Source organism: Narcine bancroftii, chromosome 5, assembly GCF_036971445.1.
Source record: "Narcine bancroftii isolate sNarBan1 chromosome 5, sNarBan1.hap1, whole genome shotgun sequence".
Lineage (NCBI taxonomy): Eukaryota > Metazoa > Chordata > Chondrichthyes > Torpediniformes > Narcinidae > Narcine > Narcine bancroftii.
In genome coordinates, this window is record NC_091473.1 from 107,058,038 (window position 1) to 107,083,457 (window position 25,420).

The 25,420-nt window shown below is 39.5% G+C and overlaps 1 protein-coding gene across 14 annotated transcripts in view; it reads left to right on the forward strand.

Moving 5' to 3' along the window:
* Window positions 1-25,420, forward strand: part of osbpl9 (oxysterol binding protein-like 9) — a 293,549-nt gene that overhangs the window by 139,202 nt on the left and 128,927 nt on the right. For 13 of the 14 annotated variants that reach the window (XM_069938639.1, XM_069938640.1, XM_069938634.1 and 10 more), the window contains one exon: window positions 9,088-9,164. In XM_069938639.1, the coding sequence (XP_069794740.1) occupies window positions 9,088-9,164 (77 nt within the window). Of the gene's footprint in view, window positions 1-5,887; window positions 6,087-9,087; window positions 9,165-25,420 lie in introns of those variants that run through there. The other variant, XM_069938641.1, reaches the window with a different exon arrangement.

Consider the following 25,420-nt stretch of genomic DNA (forward strand, 5'->3'; position numbering starts at 1 on the left):
TAACGGTAGAATGCATTCTCCGACTAACATTGTTAGTCGCAAGTGTTACAATCCGGTAATAAAGAACAAAGAACCCTGATTTCGACTCAGTCTGGTGTTTGTCTCACTCATTCATGAACAAAGCAGACCTAACAATGACCCAACTTGATCCTTAAGAGTTTGGTTGCACAAATGAATATTAAGGATCCCTGCCTGGCCTATGACAAATGACCAACTTGTTAAACTTTGCACCCCCACCCCATAAACAGAAACCTGTTTATTTATAGGCTCATCATACTTAGAAAGTAATTGAAAGGCTGTGCTCCTGATCCAATGCAAGATGTAGCCAGACTGAAGACTGTCTTTTTATCAGAAAATTTAGAAAGAGGCTGACTGCCATTAGAGATGCAATGGTATGTCGCAACAGACCTCAGGACTACATCCCTGAGCCCCAGTTGCTGGGGACTGTCTGCAATTGAACAACAACCAAGAGTGTTCTGTGTGATTGATTGTGCATACAGCCTGCAGCTGACGTGGACATTACCCCTCCATAAATCTTCGTCCGCGAAGCCAAGCCAAAGAAGAACATTTCTCAAGTGCAAGCACGGGTGACAATTGTGAGTCATAGGCCCACTCCAACATATTCACTTGATCTAATACTCCGTTCAATCGTGTGGTTATCATTCAGTGTCGACTGCTGCTGCATTCATCCATGATTAAGATGATCAGCCTTAGAGCTGCTGCATCATTAAGATCATAAAACTGTACAGCACTGAAACAGGGATCAAGCACCAATCCATACTTTTCCTTCACCATCTATCTATATTGACTGATGCTTTTGAGTTTGCTGTTAAATGGAGATTTTTAAGTAGAATGTGGAAAGCACGGACACATGAAAATTAATGAGAGCTAAACAGACCTTGAAGATTGAAAATTGAGCAGGAAATAAAAAGTATGAGAAGGCTGGGGATGATGAAGATTAGCAAGAAATCAATAGTGACAGAATTGCACCAAGATAAGGACACACAGACGGCCAGAACAAGAATGAAAAATGAGAGCTTGATCATGGAACAAATTGGAAAGCAGCTTGGGCAAGCTAAGCTTTTAAAAGAGATTGAGAAAATCAAATAAAAATAAAGCAATATAATTAAAATTGATATTTAGCATATCATTTAGGAGGTGAGAATAATTATAATTTGTATTTGGAATCCCATAACACCATTGAATTTTCTCTGAATATTCATTTTAAAGTAATAAAATGAATTGTATGGTTGGGCCAAATCTTAATTCGGTGGCGCATGATAATTTGTATATTTTTATAAATTTAAATTTAAACATATAGCACAATAACAGGCCCTTTCTGCTCACAAGCCCGTGCTGTCCAATCATGCCCAATTAACCTATAACCCCCAGTATGTTTTGAATGGTGGGAGGAAGAAACCTATGCAGACACCGGGAGAATGTACAAACTCCTTACAGCACGGGATTCAAACCCTGGTCCTGATCACTGGCACTGCAAAGCATGGCGCTAACTGTGCCATCCTTCTGTGCTAACCAGGCCACCCTATAGAACATGGAACATGACAGCACAGTACAGGCTCTTCGTCCCTCAATGTTGTGTTTTCCCATATATTCCTTTTTAAAAAAGGAATTCTGTCACTATTGATTTCTTATTTTATCCATGTGCCTATCTGAAGTCTCTTAAATTTGCCTAATGTTTCAGCCTCCACTACCTTCCCTGGCAAAGGCATTCCAGTCACCCACAACTCTTTGCTTTTATTTTCTTAAAATAAAGTACCCCTGATGTCTCCTCTAAACTTCTATCCCTTCACTTCATATTTCCTCTGGTGTTTGCTATTCCTCCTTGGAAAACAGGTGCGGTCAACCCTATCTATGCCTCTTATAATTTTGTAGACATCTATCAAGTCTTCTCTCATCCATCTACGCTCAAAAGAGAAATGTTCCAGCTCTGCTAACCTTGTCTCATAAGGCTTCTTTTCCAATCGTGGTAAATCTCTCCATAGTTTCTATATCTTTCCCATAATAAGGTGACCAGAAATGAACATGATACTCGAAGTGGTCTTACCAGAGATTTGTAGAGTTGCTTCATGACCTCTCTGCTCCTGAACTCAATCCCCCTATTAATGAAGCCCAACATCCCATAGGCTTTCTTAACTATCCTCTAAACCTGTGTGGTGACATTGAGGAATGAATGGATTTGAACCTCAGGGTCCCTCTGCTCATTCAAACTATTAAATAACCGAATATTAACCCTGTACTCAGCCTTCTGGTTTGTCTTTCCAAAATGCATTGCCTCCCACTTATCCAGATTGAACTCCATTGCCACTTTCCTGCCCAACGTTGCATTCTATCTATATCCTCTTATAACCGTTTATTACTCCAACCTTTGTATCATAATCAGCGTTGGATGCTTTTGTGTGTAATTCTTGAATACAACATGCCAGTTTGCTGGAAGTTGAAAATAAAGGTTAGCATTGCTTTTTGGTTGATATAAACTTATTTTCATTAAATTTCTGTCTTGGCTTTTAATTAATTTAAAAAAGACTATTCGCTTATTTGAAAAAAGAATAAATTTTAAAAAATGATTTTGGTCAAGAAATGGAATGGTGGGGTTGCAATTTACCTGTTTTTCTTCTTTTACTTTGGAGCAAGTGAAAGCAATGTTATGCATGTTAGATGCCGGATTAAAACCTTCACTGATTCCTCGACTTGTTGGAAACTAGTTGTTAAGAGCCCAGAAGACCCCAAAACCCAGCAGCAATAGAAATTCACCAAAACAAATGGTTACTTAAACAAAAGTTGCTTTTAATTTTCTTTAAACATAAAAACAGGATCAAACTTTAACTTGTATTAACTAATATTAACTTAACCCCCTTCTAATTCTAAGTACATGTGTATGTAATGTGAATATGATCAGGAAAGTTCTTTGATCCACACTGCAATCATTCACTTCTCACTTCTCCAAGTTCACCGGTGTCAGGCAATTCTTATACTGTGCACAGAATTGAACATTTATGAATTTTCACCAGGCTCTGGTGATTAGAGGTAAATGGTTTCTGCTCATGAAAGTTCAAGTTGGTTTTAGAGAGATATTTGTTGCTCTTTGGACACACACACAAAATGATTTTCTCTGATCAGCCACTTTAATGTCTTGCTGAGGAAACTTGCCCCATCATGGGTTTTCCAAATGATGACCTCTTCTTCCAGGTCACCACAGAGTTCCTCTTGTTTCCCTTATTTCAGGAGAAACACTCTTGTAAGGGCTACAAGGATTTTCAACAGGCTGAACCCACAAGCCATCTTCAAAATTTCATTGTCTTTGCAAAATCACTGGTGCCTGATTGGCACATAGTTTCGCCAATATGCACCAGATTAAAATGCATTGCATTTAGCATGAAGGGACCTTCCAAACCAACACAAGGATAGCAAGTGCTCCACAACTCTGCTACTGGCAGGATTCCCTCAAATTACAAATTATGCTAAACTAGAAGTATATTGTGAATCCTTCTGTACCTATATTCTCTATCCAACTGTAGAATAAATTCAGCAGAAGATCTGCAGTAGGTCATGAAGCCATTTTACTAACAAAATCTTTCTAGAAATTTGGGAACATTCCTAACTTTGTTCAATGGATTCATTTTCTTTCCAAATTATTACAATTATATGAATACTGAACAAAATTTGAAACTTTGCTAAAGGACAATTATGGGTGAATAATAAATGTTTTCAACAAATACATTTTAAATAATTAAAATTGAAAAATAAACGGTTGTTTACATATTTTACCTTTTGTTGATCTTAGCAAATTTTCGCCATTTACTAGGACAACATAATGATTAAGTTATTCATTTGGATTCTGCAGGAATTACTGGTGAATTACAACAATTTTGCACTCTGCATGAGCAGTCTGCTTGGTAGAAATTGTATGAGTAGCAGACAGGACTTAGTCTTGTAGAAGTCACAAAGTCACTTTCTGTCAGATGGGGGTCATTGCTAATACATTGAAAGAAAAATATATGATTTGAACACTGGTGTGAATAAAGAGCTATGCTAATAGGAATTCCTTGAAGGTAATTAAGACATTTAAATTACTTCATGGATTTTACTGGTATTTTGCTGTTCTTCTCTGCTATTTATTGTCGAGTCATAAACACTGGAACTTGTGCATGATAAGTGACCTTGTGTTGATATTAGGGAACATATTGTTATGGTAAATTTGTTAATAATTATTTAATAAGTGCAAACAAACTTTGCTCAACTGTAAATTGAGCTAGTTGCTTGTAATAACTCATTGATTAGATATTTAATTTACTTTTGAATATTAAGAATTATTTTGCCAGCCAGTTTTGTAAAAGTAACTGGTCATTGGTCATTATAAGATATAGGAGCAGAAGAAGACCATTCTGCACCATCATTCCACCGTGAGTTGATCCATTCACCCACTCTCCTGTCTTCTAACATAGCCTTTGATACCCTGTTTGGATATCTATCAATTTCTGCATGAAATATACCCAGCAACTTGGCCTCTACAGCTGTCCATGGTCCAGAGGTTCACTACTCTCTGTCTAAAGATATCCTCCTCATTTCTGTATGTTCCTCTGCAACTCTATTTTAAATGGGCAAGTTTCAATCCTAAAGTTGTGCTCTCTTTTACGAGACTCCTCAGCCATGAAAAACAACTTTGACACATATACTCTGTCCAGTCCTTTCAACATTTAAAATGCTTCTTTGTAGTCTGCTTCATTCTTCTGAACTCCAAGGAGTACAGTCCAAGATCTATCAAATGCACCTCGTGTACTAATCCCTTCATTACATGAATTATTCTTGTGAATCTTCTTTGAACCCTCTCCAATGCCAGCACATCCTTTCTTAAATAAGGTGCCCAAAACTGTACCCCATACTCTAAGTGAGCCTTAAAATTACATCCCTGCTCTTGAATCCTATTCCTTTAGATATGAATGCCAACATTGCATTCTCCTTTAGGGTATCCTATATGAGAACTCCAAAGTTCCTTTGCACCTCCAAATTTTGAATTTTCTCCCAAATAATAGCCTGCCTTTTTATTCCTTCTCTTAATCTATCCCAATCTTTCTGCAGCCTCTCTATTTCATCATCACTAACTGCCCCTCCTCCTATCTTTGTTTTATTTGCAAACTGAGGCACAAATCCATTTCTAAAGCAATCCAAATCATTAACATCAACGTAACAAGTGGTCCCAGCACTGACCCCTATGGAGCACCAACTGGCAACTGGTAGCCCACCAGAATAGGATCCATTTATTTCCCTCTCTGTTTCCTGCCAGTCAGCCAGTGCTCTAACCATGCATGGATCTTTCCTGTGATTCCAGTCTTCGTGTGGCACCTTGTCAAAGACCTTTTGGAAGTACAAATATGCAACATCTGCTGCATGTACTTTGTCTAGCTTGCTGTGGTGTCTTCAAAAATTTGTATTGGGTTTATCAGGGAAGATTTTCTCTTGAGGAAACCATGCTGATATTGGCTGATCTTGTCATAAACCTTAAGGTACATAACCTCGCTTCATAACTTTGCTTCATAACCTCATGAGGTACTCCATAGCCTCACCCTTGACAATGACTTCAACAATTTTCTAATCACTAATGTTTGGCTATCATTTCCTTTCTGCTGCCTCCCTTTTTAAATATCAGTGACTGTTGCAATTTTACATCCTCTGGAACCATGCCAGAATCTATTGACATGGAAGTCAGGTGCAAGTGAATATTGCCAGCACTACTTTAGGGAATTGGAGGAAAGTACAAGTAATTTTGAATATCCAATACAGGTCCTTATCCCTTTATCTTTGATACCAAAAAACAAATATTTTTTACTGCATGTACAGTATATTTTCAGATGTTCTAGAGAGAGCGAGGAGACAACACAACTCGGGTGGCGAGTAGGGAGAGAGCGAGGAGTGAATGCGGCTCAGGCAGCAAGCGGGAGAGAGCAGCAGAGCGGTTCGGCTGGCGAGAGGGGAGAGAGCAGCAGCACGGCTTGGGCAGCAAGCGGGAAGAGAGCAGCAGCACAGCTTGGGCGGCAAACGGGGAGAGAACAGCAGCGTGACTCAAGCGGGTGAGCTGGGGGAAGAGTGAGAGGAGAATATGGCTCAGGCGGCAAGCAGGGAGAGAGCCGCTGAGCCAGGCCAGAAGGAGGCACACAAGGGCGTGGCGGAGCCTGGTGGGGTGAGCCTCTTTTTGTTTTAATGTGGGATCAATGGCTGTCTTTGTTGCCCATAATCCCCCATGCAGCTGAAATTGCTCTGCCAGCTTCAATGTGGCATCACTCCATAAAAAGGGCTTGTGTTTTGTGCAGATCTATACTACTCCCATTTTAATTCCATAATCTGGAATCATCTGAATACTGAAAGTGTTCTCAGATAAAATGGTTTTTTAAAAAAAAATCTTTTTTTGGTGTCATTGTCCCATTAAATTGAGTGTGTCATTATTAATGTCTCTACAAAATCTATAGCTATTTCTTTCAGAACCTGAGGATGCATACCATCTGGTCTGGGAGACTAGTCTATCCTTAGACCATTCAGTTTCCCAATCACCTTCTCTCCGGTGATTGTGACTGCACTCACCTCTACTCTGACACCTTTGAAAGTCTGGTATAATGCAAATGTTATTTACAGTGAAGACTGATACAAAACATTTATTCAGTTCCTTTGCCATTTCCTTGTCTCCCATTACAATTTCTACACTATCTTTATAGTAGCTCCTTTCACACTTGCATCCCACTAAATTGGCTGGGATAGGAATGGGCATTTGGTTTTTCACACTTGACCTCCCCTAACTGGGACATTGAACACTTTCACACTTGGAAGGAGCCATCCCCGGGGTTAGGACTGTTCTACCTTCTACCAGTGACACCATGACACATCGAGTGAAGGTGAACCTGCCCTAAATCCTGATCAATGTATTATGATCTTATATTTGAAGAAAATTAATCATGCCTAATTATAACATAATTAAGCTTTATGTACAGCACAGGATGAGCCCTTCAGCCCCTCTTGTTGTGTTGACTAGTCTGTGGGAAAGTGCTAGCAATAAATAGTGTTATAGAATGGGTTAATAAAATTATGATAAAATATTATCTTAAAAAGGTATAGATTATGGGGGTTTAGTTCAGGTCACACTTCACAAACAGACATCTCAGTTACATTTCACAAACAAACATTTCATTTGGAATGCAAAAACCTGTGCAGATGGAGCCTTTGTGTCTGCCATTGACTTTACAGAAATCATGTAGAGAGCCTGTGAAGACTTCACAAGTAGGTGTTAATTGAACTAATGTTGTAGAATAAAAATGGACTATTGTCTTTAAAAGAATAGTATGAACAGATGCCCAGGCTCAGAAACTGATTAATCTTTTATTGCTAAACTGGTGTCAGCGATCCAAGTTTCTGGTTGAAGTCTGCTGCTCTAAGAGGGGTCATGTGGTTTTGCAAAAAGAGAGAGAAAAAAAGCATGCTATTCTTTGGAGAGGGAGCAAATCAGTTTTACTGCAGCAGTAGGTGTTGAAGACTTCAGGATTTGCAAACCTGCTGCAAGATTCCATTTTCAATACTGGTTTTGAGTTCTGAGTTCAGCCGATTACAAATCTCTGCAGTCAATTATAAAGACTTAGGCTGGTTATTGTGTTTCCCCTGATATAGGGAAAAAGAAAAACTCTGTGGTAGCCTGAAAGAAGAGATGATCTCTTGGAAAAACCCATGATGGGGGGTGGTTAAAGGTATTAAAGAAAGGTACTACATTGGCTGCAATGTAATTTGGGAAGCCCATAGACTGTGAAAGATGGAATAAATGCAAGCCTTTCTTTAGGTGCAAGTTTTTTCTTAATGAGGAAACAGGTTTTGGTTGTTTCACTTTGGAACCTCGAAGTGAACATAAGTAAACACACAAGAAGTTGCTCAAAATAAATCAAGAAAAGGTTATGGAAGGATGGTTCACATTATAAGATATTCCAATGATGAATGATGTGCAGATTTTGAAGCTCTCTTTAAATAGCCATCTGATTATTTCAAGATGTATTCAGTTGCAATGATATATACATGGCTGATATAAATTTCTTTATAGATCTATTAAGGCTCTATTTCTCTACTTTTAGATAATAACATTGTTGTACATATGCTTTTATTTGATAATAACAAAATATTGTATTATTTTGTATCCTATATTAATTTTGGTTGCGTCCAAAATTGAGACCATTTTGGATAGAATTAGGAATTTTTTGGACCAAGTCACAGGAGTTAAATTTCCACAGGATCCAATGTTATTTTTACTGGGTAATATTTCAGGGGTAAGACCAAAATTTAAACTGAATTTATATCAAAAAGAATTTGTAAAAATTGCATTAGCAGTTGCAAGAAAATGTATAGCGGTGACATGGAAATTGGATTCTTATTTAGGATGGGAAAGATGGTCTGTGGAGATTCATAGCTATATCGCTCTTGAGAAGATTACATACACCTTGAGAAATAAATATGATAATTTTTTGAAAATTTGGTGCCCATGTTTACATATTTTAGGTATAAATTTATAAATGGGCTTTCCCTAAACCTGGTGAAGTCTCGTTAATTGGAATAAATAAACAAATAAAATTGAAAAAGTTTAGAATCGAGAGAAAGACAACCAGGTCCTCTTTTTTCTTTCCTTACTAATTGTATTCTTCTCTCTTTCCTCCTTTTTCTATCCCTTTTGGGGTTATTATTTGTGGGGGGGGGTTAATTTTTATATTTATTTTTTATTTTCTTTTTGGGGGTTTTATAAAACCATCAGGTATAATGGATTTGATATGATTTCATTATTATAATTTTGTAATTTGTCATGAATACATGTATGGAAAATTTAAATAAAATATTTTTAAAAAGGATGTATTCCATTGAAGAACTGTGGGCAAATTTCAGCAATGGATTTTCTTGGGGTAAATAAATTTATACTTCAAAGGGCAAGAATTTAATGAAGTTTTAATTGCAATGACAATAAATTATTGAGAATTGTGGAGTTTAATTACATTTCCCATTCCTATTGGTTCCATTATCATTTTGCCAAAATTTCCATTTATGTTTTCACAGCCCGGGATGCAGATGAGAGAGAGCAGTGGATTCATGCATTAGAGGAAACAATTCTGCGTCACACTCTGCAGCTCAGGGTAAGTTTTTATTAGATAGTCATAAAATGTAATATGTCTATGGGAATTAATTTCTGATCACTTTCAGTAAAACATATGGGGGAAGTTGGGAATATAATCATGCACCAAATATAATTACTCCGATGCATATTTTCTACAGTTTATGATTGATGAACACTGTATAGGGTATCAAAGCAACATGGTATTTACCAAGTTGTTGCATAATGAAAATTATTCATTTGGAATATTTGGGGGAAACATTTTTATCTTTTGGTATAATGGGAAGCAATTTAAACCAGAGAGTGTTTTCACAAGTTTTGATTTCTCAGTGAGAATAAATAAAGCTTGCATTTTATTTATTATCTCACAATTTTTTGGATCAAAAGCTGGCGTTTTATTGTTTGCAATAGTCTGTCATCTTATAAATATATTTCCTTGGATAATTACAAGATGGGACAGAGTTTGTGTCAGTGAGGAAACAAAGTATGGCATAAATCCTGCAGAACTATATGATAATAGTGAGCCCAGATATGGTTTGGAGGTCAGATAAATTTCATTAGCTTCCAGCTCATTTTTCACCTCTGAACTGTAAATTTGGAGGTCAGATGCAAGTTAATTAGCAAAGAGAATATTAGCAGCACTTTAGGGAACTGGAGGAAAGTACAAGTACTGTAGTTTTGAATATCTAATATACACATTCTCTTTTTTTGGTGTTGTTGTCCCCTTAAATTCAGTGTGTCAGACAATGCATGGAAGAGTTGGTATGTTGGGGAAAATTATGATATCAGTTAATAGCTGTGTTGCTGTAAAATTGGATGCATCAGCTAGTGCTTTCTTTAACATGCACTGCTGAACTCTTCTTCAGTAGCATAAATTTGTCTGCATCTGTTTTTTTCCCCCTGGAGTGAAGTAGGCTGAGAGACATGATTGAGTAGATAAATTATGAGAGGAATAGATAAGGGTACATGTATCTGTTTCCCATGATAGGTGGGTTAATACCTAGACGGCATAGTTTAAAGGTGAGATGGGTGGGATTTAAAGGGAATGTGCAGGGTAAAGTTTTCATAAAAAGAATTGGTGGTATCTGGACTGAGCTGCAAAATGAGATTGGTATAGATGGGCATGATGGTCAACAAAGATGTGGTGGGCCTAATGGCCTGTTTCTATACTGTACAATTCTATGACACTGAATACAAAAAAATCTGATGCCATTGATTTCCCTGTGCCCCCCCACTGACCCCACTCACAATTTCCTCTGCAGCTCTGAGGAAAGAACACTAGGTAGACCTTTGGAAATTTGACATAGCTGCAGAGGACAATGTATATTCTCCCTACCATTTATTTTTTATTCACTTTGCATCAGCAGCAAGTATCTCAGACTGATTAGAGAAAATTATGTTCCGAGCCCAGAGGAACCCAAAACCCAACAGCAAAAGAAATTCACCGAAACAAATGGTTACTTAAACAAAAGTTGCTTTTAATTTTCTTTAAACATAAAAACAGGATCAAACTTTAACTTATTACTATTAACTTAACCCCCTTCTAATTCTAAATGCACATGTATGTAATGTGTATATGTTCAGGAAAGTTTTTTGATTCACACTCCAATCTCACTTCTCCAAGTTCAGGAATCAGGCAATTCTTATACTGTGCACAGAAAAATTTTCACCAGGCTCTGGTGCTTAAAGGTAATTGGTTACCACTCAGGAAAGTTCTAGTTGATTTCAGAGAGATATTTGTTGCTTGTTGGACACACACAAACTGATTCCTTCCAATCAGTCACTTTGTTGTCTTGCTGAAGAAACTTTCCCCATCGTGGATTTTCCAAATGATAACCTCTTCTTCCAGGTCACCACAGAGTTCCTCTTGTTTCCCTTATTTCAGTAGAAACACTCGAGCCAGCCATTTCCTCTTGTAAAGGCTACAAGTGTTTTCAACAGGCTGAACTCAGAACTCACAACCCGTCTTCAACAAGTCTCTCTCTCTCTCTGGTAACCTACACACTAAACCTCCATCCTCTTTCTTTTAAAGACATATAATAAAATATAATAATATAATATACCCCAATACAGTCAAAAGCAGAAGTTCTTGCATCACTATGTGCTGGCTCTGACGCAGTCTTATCCCCTTGAGCATGATGTAAATCGGATTCCTTGTTCAAAATGTTGGATACTTTCCCCAATTCCTATATCGCAAGGTCTACAATTCAAACCTCAATAACTCTGAACTTTAAGATGTATCATGCCGAGATTGTGTAACCTCAATCAATTTCTGTGTGCAGCCACACCATGAAATCTACCCTTTCATCCTAAAGTTTTATATTTTCAGTTGTTTTCTATCCAGTTAATTAATGTGCAAGATGTAAAGTAATTTGAAAATAAATCAGAATTGTAGTCCTAAATTATATAAAGTTCACTTTAATCAGGTAATTATGTAAATTACAAAATTTAAATTTAAATTTGCTGTAACAGCATGATGCAAAGTGCTACGCTCACCGTGCTGTTGTCATAATTAACCCCGCTCCCAAGTTTACAGATAAAGCCTTACTAATATCCCTAATACTAATAATCAGGAAAATTCTTACCAAGCCAGGTTAAGGATACTCTTTGGAAGCGTTGCCTCAGTGGAAAGCGGCATCAGCTGGCTTTTCATCCTAGGTAACGCCATTTTATTACATACAACTTTATTCAAACAGCTGCTGTGGGCGGGGCACAACCGGGGTGCTCCACTGTTTGAATATTTGCACCCATCTTCAAGGGGATGTATGTTGCTTCGTAGGACATTAACAATTTTAAACTTATTTATTCATATTTATTTATTTTTAAATTAATTAATTTAAATTATTTTTTAACCGTTTGCTTGAATTCCGAATATTGAGAATGTTATTATAATTAGTCTTCTAAAATTATTTTCTTTATAGTACTTTTGTTCACTTTTTTGTTGTAAACTTATTTTTGGAGGAACAAATGGTACCATGCAATAGCACAAAATGAAATGTACAGGTTCTATCCAGTTAATTAATGTGCAAGATGTAAAGTAATTTGAAAATTAATAAATATTTGAAGCTATCATTATCCAACATTTGTATTGGAGGCACAAACCCATGGTCCTTTTCCCACTGCATTAAATTTATGTACTGACTAATACCAAATTTTGTTCAGTTTCATTCTGTGCTTCAGCAAAACCATTTATTTGTCTTCACCTTTACTGTTTGCCCTTTCTGACAGTATCACATTTAAATAATTGCTCAGGGATTATTACTGTTATCCTCCATTGGATGGTAGTTTGTTAGTTATTAACTAAAACTGTAAAAGGTTAAATTTCTAAATGCTATTAATTAAAACTATTAAAAAATGGAACCTCTCAATGAGGTTCACTCTCGCATCATTTTTCATGAAAAATTAAGAATAGGTTAGAAAAGAAAAGAGACAGAAAATATTTTTTAAAAATTAATGAACTTTCATGAAAAAGTTCATTTACATTACCATGGTGCATACAACTTCTCACAATGCTAGAAATTCACTCGTACTTTAACAATCAAGGCCTTAATAACTTGTGGACACATACATTAAGGTATACAATCTTAAAATTTGACTGTAATTCCACAGACACTTTATGACCAGACTGCCTCTTGATTGTATGATGGCTGCCAGAAATAAAATGCAATTTAGGAATCAAGAACATTAATTTTTCCTGGTTTAAGGGATTATTAAAATTTGAGTACACCCAGGAATGAGTTTTTGTTGACTGGATGCAAGGTCAACATGGATGGATATAAACAATGCAGACATTATGCATGCTACACTCCACTCAGCTATAAGGACAATTCTTGTAATCCAGTGACACCTGACAATAGTAAAGTATTCCAATATAGCACAATTGTACTACACTATGGCCAATATTTGATTAATGGTTATTTTAGCATACTACTTTTGAGGGATCATGCAGTGTGTAAATACAGTACAGAACAGTATAAATGTATGTAGCTGTTAAACGTCATCAATTATTCAGTTCTTTAGTACCATTAATTGTTTGAAAAAAATTAATGGATTCCCTGAAAATGTCCTATTAGGTCAAATTTTGTCAATCAAAAAAGCTATGCCAAATAAGTTATGGGTATGGATGTTTTGGTACAATGCATTAACTTTCCTGGGTGCTGACAAAGGCTTGATTACAATGGAAAAATAGCATTGTAAATCCAAAATGCATACCCAAATACTTTTTTTTAAAAAAATGGTCACAGAACATGGTAACAGGCCCTTTCGGCCCATGAGTCCATGCTGCTGTATTTACCACCATTTAAACTACACCCATGGTATTTTTTGAACTTTTGAAATTTAGTAATCTGAACACAAATATCTTGTAACATCATCTTCACAAAATATAACAGTGATGTGCACATCTAATAGAAATGAGATTTTAAAAATAAGCATGCATTTGTCCAAAATGAATCTGCAACAAAGATTCATTTTACCTATAACTTCAAAAACTCAATTATCTTGAAATGCTAAGCTATACATTTCACATATCTTCGTTTTCAAGTTATCTACTCTGTTAATCTGCATTAATAAACTAGCCAAATATTCTTCAACCTGTAAATTCTACTTAGCATACCTCGTATGAAAATGTTGTGGGATGTTTATATTGTATGTGAACCGTTAAATGATAGAGATGATGTGTGTGTGTGTGTGTGTGTGTGTGTGTATCTATATCTAATATATATTTGTGCATGTATGTTTATTTGCCTGTTTTCCATGCAAATCCATATGAAGCACTCTAGAAATGTCCAAGGAGGTTCAGTAAGGCTAACATTTGATGCTGAATGTTATGACCACATTGAATTTAACTTTTAAGATTATATGAAGTTCAAAAGTGATTTTTTGATGAGCTTGCTCTGATGTCTTCTTTTCTTCTTTGGCTTGGCTTCGCGGACGAAGATTTATGGAGGGGGTTAAAAGTCCACGTCAGCTGCAGGCTCGTTTGTGGCTGACAAGTCCGATGCGGGACAGGCAGACACGATTGCAGCGGTTGCAAGGGAAAATTGGTTGGTTGGGGTTGGGTGTTGGGTTTTTCCTCCTTTGTCTTTTGTCAGTGAGGTGGGCTCTGCGGTCTTCTTCAAAGGAGGCTGCTGCCCGCCAAACTGTGAGGCGCCAAGATGCACGGTTTGAGGCGTTATCAGCCCACTGGCGGTGGTCAATGTGGCAGGCACCAAGAGATTTCTTTAGGCAGTCCTTGTACCTTTTCTTTGGTGCACCTCTGTCACGGTGGCCAGTGGAGAGCTCGCCATATAATACGATCTTGGGAAGGCGATGGTCCTCCATTCTGGAGACGTGACCCATCCAGCGCAGCTGGATCTTCAGCAGCGTGGACTCGATGCTGTCGACCTCTGCCATCTCGAGTACCTCGACGTTAGGGGTGTGAGCGCTCCAATGGATGTTGAGGATGGAGCGGAGACAACGCTGGTGGAAGCGTTCTAGGAGCCGTAGGTGGTGCCGGTAGAGGACCCATGATTTGGAGCCGAACAGGAGTGTGGGTATGACAACGGCTCTGTATACGCTTATCTTTGTGAGGTTTTTCAGTTGGTTGTTTTTCCAGACTCTTTTGTGTAGTCTTCCAAAGGCGCTATTTGCCTTGGCGAGTCTGTTGTCTATCTCATTGTCGATCCTTGCATCTGATGAAATGGTGCAGCCGAGATAGGTAAACTGGTTGACCGTTTTGAGTTTTGTGTGCCCGATGGAGATGTGGGGGGGCTGGTAGTCATGGTGGGGAGCTGGCTGATGGAGGACCTCAGTTTTCTTCAGGCTGACTTCCAGGCCAAACATTTTGGCAGTTTCCGCAAAGCAGGACGTCAAGCGCTGAAGAGCTGGCTCTGAATGGGCAACTAAAGCGGCATCATCTGCAAAGAGTAGTTCACGGACAAGTTTCTCTTGTGTCTTGGTGTGAGCTTGCAGGCGCCTCAGATTGAAGAGACTGCCATCCGTGCGGTACCGGATGTAAACAGCGTCTTCATTGTTGGGGTCTTTCATGGCTTGGTTCAGCATCATGCTGAAGAAGATTGAAAAGAGGGTTGGTGCGAGAACACAGCCTTGCTTCACGCCATTGTTAATGGAGAAGGGTTCAGAGAGCTCATTGCTGTATCTGACCCGACCTTGTTGGTTTTCGTGCAGTTGGATAATCATGTTGAGGAACTTTGGGGGACATCCGATGCGCTCTAGTATTTGCCAAAGCCCTTTCCTGCTCACGGTGTCGAAGGCTTTGGTGAGGTCAACAAAGGTGATGTAGAGTCCTTTGTTTTGTTCTCTGCACTTTTCTTGGAGCTGTCTGAGGGCAAAGACCATGTCAGTGGTTCCTCTGTTTGCGCGAAAGCCGCACTGTGATTCTGGGAGAGTATTCTCGGCGACACTAGGTATTATTCTATTTAGTAGAATCCTAGCGAAGATTTTGCCTGCAATGGAGAGCAACGTGATTCCCCTGTAGTTTGAGCAGTCTGATTTCTCGCCTTTGTTTTTGTACAGGGTGATGATGGTGGCATCACGAAGATCCTGAGGCAGTTTACCTTGGTCCCAACAAAGCTTGAAAAACTCATGCAGTTTGGCATGCAGAGTTTTGCCGCCAGCCTTCCAGACTTCTGGGGGGATTCCATCCATACCTGCTGCTTTGCCACTTTTCAGTTGATCGATTGCCTTATATGTCTCATCCAGGGTGGGAACCTCATCCAGCTCTAGCCTTAGGGGCTGTTGAGGGAGCTGGAGCAGGGCGGAATCTTGGACTGAGCGGTTGGTACTGAAAAGAGATTGGAAGTGTTCTGACCATCGGTTGAGGATGGAGATCTTGTCGCTGAGGAGGACTTTGCCGTCTGAGCTGCGCAGCGGGCTTTGGACTTGGGGTGAGGGGCCGTACACAGCCTTTAGAGCCTCGTAGAAACCCCTGAAGTCGCCAATGTCCGTGCTGAGCTGTGTTCGTTTGGCGAGGCTAGTCCACCACTCATTTTGGATCTCCCGGAGTTTGCGCTGAAGATGGCTGCATGCGCGACGGAAGGCTTGTTTTTTCTCTGGACAGGACGGCTTTGTAAGGTGAGCCTGGTGGGCAGCTCGCTTCTTTGCCAGCAGCTCCTGGATTTCCTGGCTGTTTTCGTCAAACCAGTCCTTGTTTTTCCTGGAGGAGAAGCCCAGTACCTCTTCAGTGGATTGCAGTATGGTAGTCTTCAACTGATCCCAGAGGGTTTCAGGGGACGGGTCCGGGAGGCGGGTTGCAACGTCGAGCTTTGCTTTGAGGTTTGCCTGGAAGTTTCCTCTCGCTTCGTCTGACTGCAGTTTTCCAACATTGAACCTCTTTCTGGGGGCTTTATTGTTCCTGGGCTTTGGCTTGAAGTGAAGGTTGAGCTTGCAGCGAACCAGCCGGTGGTCAGTGTGGCATTCCGCGCTAGGCATGACCCTGGTGTGGAGCACATCTTGTTTGTCACTTTCTCGCACCAGGATGTAGTCCAGGAGGTGCCAGTGTTTGGATCGGGGATGCATCCAGGTGGTCTTAAGGCTGTCCCTCTGCTGAAAAAGGGTGTTTGTAATGACAAGCCGCTGTTCTGCGCAGAGCTCCAACAGGAGGCGCCCATTGTCGTTGCACTTGCCGACGCCATGCTTGCCCAGGATTCCTGGCCAGGTTTCTGAGTCTTTGCCGACACGAGCGTTGAAGTCGCCCAGGATGACAACCTTGTCGGCTGTAGGGGTACGTTGGATGAGGTTGCGCAGGTCGGTGTAGAACTTGTTCTTTTCTGCTGGTTCCGCCTGGAGGGTTGGAGCATAGACACTGATGAGGGTGATGTGACGCTTGTTTTGAAGTGGGAGTCGCATGGACATGATTCGGTCCGAGAGGCCTGTCGGAAGGTTTTCGAGTTTGGAGGCAATGAAGCTCTTGACCATGAAGCCTACACCAGATAGGCGTCGTTCATCCGAAGGCTTGCCAGACCAGTAGAGTGTGTAGCCCGCGCCGCGTTCTTGGAGGCTGCCTACATCTGATGTACATTACTATTTATTGTACAAGTATTTACTATTTAGTATTTACTAGCACTGACTTGCATTACTGTTTACTATAATTGTGGTAACACTTGATGCTGAATGTCATGACCACATCAAATTTAACCTTCAAGGACATATAAAGTTTAAAAACAATTGAACTTGCACCAGAGACACCTCAATTAGTTACAGTGCTGTGCATCAATGTACATTCAGCCTGCAGAGTTAGACAAAGGAGAAAGTCAGAGACAGCAGAGGAACATTGGTCTCACCTCATTGTTGATGCTTCCAGACAAGCAAAGGGCAGGTAGTGGAAAACAGAACAGCAACACCAGGCCTGCCTCAGTGCTCAGGCCTCCAGACAAACAAGGAGTAGGCTGCAAGTAGCTGAGGAACAATGCCAAGCCTATCTCAGTGCTGATGCCACCAGGCATTCCATGAGCAGACAAGAGTCTGCTGATAAAGAACAAGTAAGACTCCAAGAAATGCCAACCAAAGGGCAGCGCCATTTACTACAGCCAACCTGCTAAATGCTGCATTCAATTACTCAGTTGACATTGAGTATTCTTCCATTAGTGCAGTTGTAATTGACTCCATGCCAGAGGTATGTCAACAACTGAGTGTTTTATTTTCCTGGGCAACACCGGATATCCTGCTAGTATATCTTTTGTGTGTAAATATTGTGTGTGTCTTAATGCGGATATAGTCAAGAACTTCCGAATTCCTGAGTATTAACATCTCCGAGTCTCCGTCCTGCAGCCTCCACATTGATTCAATCACAAAGAAGGCTCTCCAGCGGCTATACTCTGTGAGGTGTCTGAAGAGAATCCGTTTGTCACCAATGATTCTCATAAACTTCTACGGGTATACCATGGTGAGCATTCTGGCCAGTTGGATCACTGCCTAGTATGGAGGCACCAACTCTCAGACAAGAATAAACTCCAAAGGATTGTTAACTCGGCCTGCAACATCACAGGCACCAGACCTTACCCCATCGAAAACGTCTACATGAGACGATCTCTTAAAAAGCAGCCTCTATCCTCAAAGACCCCCACCACCCAGGCCATGCCATTTTCACTCTGCTACCATCAGTGAAAAGGCACATGAGCCGAAAGACGAGCACTCAGTGGCACAAGGACAGCTTCTTCCCTGCTGCCATCAGATTCCACGACTGAGCGCTCGATGAGGACTGATTTGTGTTCCCCTGACTTCTTTCTTAAGTCCACAATCATCTCCTTGGTTTTACTGACATTGAGCACAAGGTTGTTGTCGTTACACCATTCAACGAGCTGACTTATCACCCTCCTGCATGCTTTCTCACTACCGTTTGCAATTCTGCTGACAACTGTGATGTTATTGGCAAATTTGATAGCATTGGAATTGTGCCTGACCCACACAGTCAGGGGTGTAAAACAAGTACAGTGGGCTAAGCAAGCATCCTTGAGGTGTGCATTTGTTGATGATCAGTGAGGAGACAACGTTGTTTCCAATTCATACTGACTGTGGTCTTTTGATGAGAAAGTCAAGGACCCAATTACAGAGGGTGGTACAGAGGCCTAGAGTTTGTAGCTTCTTGACCCACACTGAGTGAATAATGGTATTGAAGACCGAGCTGTAGTCTATGAAGAACATCTATATGTATGAATTGCTGTTTTTGAGGTGATCCAAAGCTGAATGGAGACCCAGCAATATTGATCTGCTGTGGAGCGATTGTGACGATAAGTAAATTGCAGTGGGTCCAGATCTTTGCTTAGGTACATGTTAATTCTGGCCATGACCGTTGGTTATTGGGTTGATTGATGCCCTTTAGAAGCAGGTGGGAACCTCTGACTACCGCAATGAACGGTTGAAAATGTCCGTGAACACTGCAACTGGTTGTTTGGTGCAGATTTTCAGTACTCTGCTATGTATGCCGTCAGGGTCTGACACCTTGCAAGGGTTTACCCTCTTGAATGATGTTCTGACGTTGCCATCAGAGACAGATATCATAGGGTCCTCAGACTTTTCAGGTATTCTAGTAGGCACTGTTTGGTTCTTCTTCTCAAAGCGGGCATAGAAGGTGTACAGCTCATTGGGTCATGAAGCAGCACAGCCACCTATCGTGCTCACCCTTGCTTTGTTGGCTGTAATGGCCTGTACTCCCTGCCATTGCTGGTGGTGGTGGAGGCTGAAACATTGGGGGCATTTAAGAGACTCTTAGACACATGAATGAAAGAAAAATAGAGGGTTATGGAGTTGGGAGGGTTTCGTACTTTTTTTTTTAAGAAGGAATATACGAATTGGCACAATATCAAGGGTTGAGGGGCCTGTACTAGGCTGTATTGTTCTACGTTCTATCACTTGTTACAATGAAGGAAAATTTTAATCTGTCTAATAGATGTTTTCTTTACAACAGTAAATGTGGATATGACATACTAAAAAAAATATTTCCCTTCTCAACAAGTATATTCATTATGAAATGGAAGTGCTCAATTTAAATCATGAACGAGAATTTCCACAACATTAAGCCCAAAAATATATCAATAAAATCAAATCTACAAAAATGGGCGACATGGTTGGCGTAGTGATTAGAGCAATGCCTTTTCAGCACTAGCTATCAGTATTGGGGTTCGAATCCAGCGCTGTCTGTAAGAAGTTTGGACGTGCTCCCTGTGTCTGAGTGGGTTTTCGCTGGGGGCTGCAGTTTCCTCCCACCATTCGAAACGTACTGGAGGTTGTAGGGTAATTGGACCGAAATGGCGTGTATCCGTGCAGTATGTTTAAATTTAAAATTTACTTTTGATGTGCCATTAATAATCCTCACACTCTTCAAGCCAGCATAATTGCAGCTTTAAATTATATATTTAAAATGAAGCTCATCTCACACAGACAACCACAGAGAGAGAAAACAATGCAAAATAGGGATTGATTATTAGGTTTGAATGAAACTCCATTCACTGATCCTGTTGCACAAAGATGTCGGATGGACAAAGGGTTGACTAATATGGAAGGGAATGATGAAGTGTTTGCATTAACAAAATAGGTAGTTCAGGCACATGAATAGTGAACATCTAAGATTACAACAGGATTATGAAGTGGGAAAGTGGGCCAATGAATGGCAGAGGAAACTTAAATTGGACATTATGAGATGTTGCACTTCTGTTGGTTAATCCAAGGCTGGATTTGTACGATGAATGGTCCTTGGGAATGTTGGAGGTAGAACAGAGAGACTTGGGAGTACTGGTATGTAGTATTATGAAAATGGTGACACAGGTTGATGAAGAAGGTGTTTGACATGCTTGCTTTTGTTGGTCAGGGTGTTGAGTTCAGGAGCGGAGATCAGATGTTACAACTGTACATGACGTTGGTGAGGCCACACTTGGACTACTGTATGTAATTTTGGACACAAACCTATATAGGAAATATGTAATTTAGCTGAAAAGGATGCAGGCAGGACTAACAAGAGTGGGGCTATAACTGGTGAATTACAAGGAGATGCTGGAGAGATGGGGACTTTTCACCCTGGAGCACACGATGGTCAGGGGATACCTCATAGAGGTTTATAAAATCATGAGGGCATTGATGAAGGCAAATAGTAAGAGGCTTTTTCCTGAGTAAGGGTATCTCAAACAAGAGAGCATTGATTTAAGGTGACGGGGGAAAGATATAAAACAGATCTGAGAGGCACCTTATTTACAACATGGGTGGTGACAATATAGAATGAACTGCCAGAGGAAGTAATGGAGGTGGGAACAACTGGAAAGTTTAAAATACATTTGGACAAGTAGGTGGATTGGAAAATTTAATAGGATATGGACCACTTACAGGCAAATTGAACTGTTGGTCAGCATGAATGAGTAGGGCTGAAGGGCCTGTTTTCCTGCTGTTAATTTCTATGATTAGAGCATGAGATACAGGAGCAGAATGGGCCATTCAGCCCATTCTCTGCCCTACCATTCAATCATGAGCTGATGCATTTTCTCACTCAGCCCCACTTTCACCCCATAACCTTTGTTGCCCTGGTTAATTAAGAACCTATCAGTCATTCCCTTAAATACACTGTTATAGCGTATATTATATTTTTTATTATTTATAAAAGAGATAGATTGTGGAGTTTTGTGTAGGTCACTTCACAAACAGAGTAACACTTCACATCTCATTTAAAATGCAAGAGCAAGGTTGAAGCCAGACATGCAGGCATCCATGCCTTTGCAAAGAATATGAAATTGTTTTGGAAGGAATTTCAAAAAGCAGGTGCAAATGGAAGAGTCCAGTCTCAAAATACTGATAAAGATCTTTCAAGGATTGGGTTAGCCCTGTAAGAGGATCTGGATTTTACAATCCAAGAGAGAGGAAAGAACTAACAGGATTTCTCTTAGAGAGAGAGAGAGAGAGAGAGAGAGAGAGAGAGAGAACAGTTCTGCAGTGGCATTTAAGAGGCTACAACAAGCTGGCAGGCTTGTAAAAACCCCATTTTGAAGATGGGTTGTGAGTTCTGAGTTCAGCCTGTTGAAAACGCTTGTAATCCTTACAAGAGGAAATGGTTGGCTAGATTTGTATCTCGTTGGACACACATAACTGATTCCTTCCCATCTGCCACTTCAGTATCTTGCTGGAGAAACTTGCCCATCAAGGTTTTCCAGATGATAAGTTCTTTCTTTCATATCACCACAGAGTTCCTTTTCTGTTTCTATTAACTCAGGTGAAACATTATCCAGCCATCTATCTCCTCGTGTGTGGACCACAGGGGCTTTGAATAGGCTGAACTAAGAACTCACAACCTGTCTTCAAAATTGGATTTCAAACAAGCTTCTAAAAGCCACTGCAGAAAACCAGCAGTTTCTCTCTCACTCTCTCTCTCCTCGCTCTCTGCTTGCAAAACCACATGACCCTCCTAGAACAGCAAACTGCATTCAGACAGACTGCAGCACTGGACCCAATCTTCTGAGTCCATTCATCTGTTGCTTTCCAAAACAACAATAAATCACTTCACAGTATGTCCAATTAACACCTACTTGTGAAGTCCTTCAGCAAAGCAGTTTCCATTGTCTTTACAAAGGCACTGGGAGCCTAGACTGTCTGGCTTGAGCAGAGCTCTGGCATTTTAAATGAAATCTGTGTTGTGAAGTGTTTGTATCTTTTTGTGACCTAACCAAAAAAAAACACAATTTATCTCCTTGAAAACTCCATTCACAATGATCTATCCTGTGATCCTATATCATCTCTTTCTAATGATTTAATGTTTTACTTGCCATCAGAGCTACGCTATCCTCTCTACTTATCTGCCTATATTTCAATTTGCTCTATATCCTTGGGCATTCTGCTCCGAATGACATCCATACTTTAGCCATGATTCTGTGATGGTAACAACATCATAACTGCTTCGCTCAGCAGCTCCTCTCTATTCACAACAACAGCAACTTCCCAGTGGCCAACCATTTCAATTCTGAGTCACACTCCCGCATTCACATGTTTGTCCATGGCCTTGTGTACTATCCCACCTTCAAACTTTAATTCAAAATCCCCCCCCACTTTTATAACAATGCCCACTGGTTAATATACAAATTTCTATAACAGTGTAAAACTGATAAATTCCCCAGCCTAAATATAACATATATAATTAAAGTCTAAATTATATTCCCAACCAGCCCACAGAAAAAAACTTAGACAGAAAACACATAAGACTCACAAAACATCGATTGCAATCAAAGTAAAGATCGTAAATGCAAACCTCCTTGTTTGTACCATTCTGTTAATTTATCTAGCGCTATCCTCAGTTTCCCCCTTTCCATAAGAATTTCCTTATTATTTTCTTTAGCTCATTGAAGAATTTCTCTGTTAAGGGAATTGGTAACGATTGAAATAGGTATTGTATCCTTGGGAAGATATTCATTTTAATGCAATTTACCTTTCCTATCAGTGTTAGTGGTAAATCTTTCCAATGTTCTAAGTCATCTTGTAATTTCTTCATTAATGGCTGATAATTTAATTTGTACAGATGGCCTAGGTTATTATGGCCTAGGTATCGGATTGCTTGTGTTTGCCATTTAAATGGTGATTCTTTTTTAAACTTTGTGATATCTGCATTATTCATTGGCATCGCTTCACTTTTATTTGCATTGATATGTACCCTGATATTTCTCAATATTCCTTCAATTTCTTATGTAATTCTTTTATTGATAATTCTGGTTCTGTTAAGTATACTGTGATGTCATCTGCAAATAGATTGATTTTATATTCCTTCTCTTTTATTTTTATCCCTTTTATTTTATTTTCTGTTCTTATCAGTTCTGGCAATGGTTCTATTGCTAAAGCAAACAGTGAGAGAGATAATGGAATTAGGCCTCAAACTGGATGAAGCACAAAAAAGATTTATTTTAATAGTTTTAGCTGTAGCAAAAAATGTAAACCTGGAAATCAGAAGAGAGCCTGAGAGTACAGCAATGGTACATAGAAATGAATAAATGTATTCCATTGGAAAAAAAAACATAATTTAAAAAATAAAGTCACATTATTCAAACAAATTTGGGAACCGTACATGGAACACAACAGAGAGGGCCTACCGTGGACTTCCACCCCCTAAAATGATAGAATGAGAAGAAGACTAAATGAACTGACCCAGGGTGTAAAAGTAGATGACACCATTTTCTTGTTTATTTTCATTGCGTGATGACAATGTTTAATGGGTTTATTGTATATGTTGAATGTTTAATGGGTAGGGAGGGGGGTGGGAAGGAGGGAGGGAAGGGAGGGGCGAAAAAGGGGAGAAAATGACACTGTGTATATTCAAGAGGGAAATGTTTGTGTATATTTTGGTTAATATGGTTCATAGAGTGAAAAATATATTTTTTTAAAAAGTAAAGATTGTAAACAAAATTCAGTTTGTTTGGTAAACTGAAACGTTTGATAAGGTGCAGCACAAGAGACTTATCAGTAAATTACAGGAAAGTGGAGTGAATCTTCATTTTTAAAGAAACGCGCAACATTCCAAATGGCCTCTTAGACAATGACATACTTGGGTTTCCTTTTATTCTACACCCACACCCAGTCATGGTTTGTCTTCCAAGTCCAGGCATTTCTAGATCATCTTTTGCACATGTTCAGTCTATCACTCACTCTCTCACACTCTCAGCAGTCCACCTTCACCTTGGCTCTCAAAGGCAAACTGTCACTTTTTAACATAAAACCACACAACACATAGGTCAATACACAACACATAACTCTGTAACACCTCCCTGCTTAAAAAAAAATTTGGTCCACAAGAATAAATTTTTAACAATTAATGGAAGTGTTACATAAATAAAATAAACACTCAATTTTTACAGTAAGTATGTGATTAGATTCATATCTACCCAGATTAACATAATGACAGGCAATCTGCTATTACATTATCCATTCCCTTTATGTAAGTAATAATGAAATCATACTCTTGTAACATGAAGCTTCAGTTCAATAACCCCCATCTGTACTTATTTTTCATTTTAGACAGAAAAACCAATGGATTGTGATCAGTATATATTATTAATGGTTTTTGAGCAGTACAAAATGCCAAAACAAGTGCTAATAACTCCTTCTCAATGGTCGAGTAATTTCGTTGATGATCGTTAAACTTTTTTGAGAAGTACAAAGTAGGATGTTCTATTCACCATCCTTCTTCTGTAACAGTACAGTATCAACTGCTTCGTCACTGGCGTCGACAGCTAAAGAGTATGGCTTTTCAAAGTTAGGGGGCACAAGTACAGGCTGATGGCATAAAATGGCCTTTAATATCAGAAACGCCACCTGGCATGCATCTGACCAGATAAATTGTTCTTTCTTTCCAGGTAGTTTTGTTAATGGGAGTGCAATTTCTGCAAAGTTTTTACAAAATCTACGATAGTAGCCAATCATACCTCCGAAGAGCTTTCTTATTTCTGGGGATAGCCAATACTTTCGCTTCAATTGGTGCCACCTGTCCTTGTCCTACCACAGATAACCCAGATAAATTACAGTGGCATGTCCAAACTCACTCTTATGCAAATTCACTGTGAGGTGTGCTTCCACCATTCTCTGAAATAACTGCTCTAATTCAAGCATGTGTTCTTCCCATGTATCTGTACTAATTACTAAATCATTGATATAGTCTCCTGTGTGCTCCAAACCCTGAATTACTACATTAATCATTCTCTATAATGTACCAGGTGCATTTTTCATCCCGAAAGGCATAAAATTATACTCCTACAATCCTGAAGGTGTAACAAATGCAGAAAATTCCCTGCCATTTTCTGTCAAAGGAACATACCAGTATCC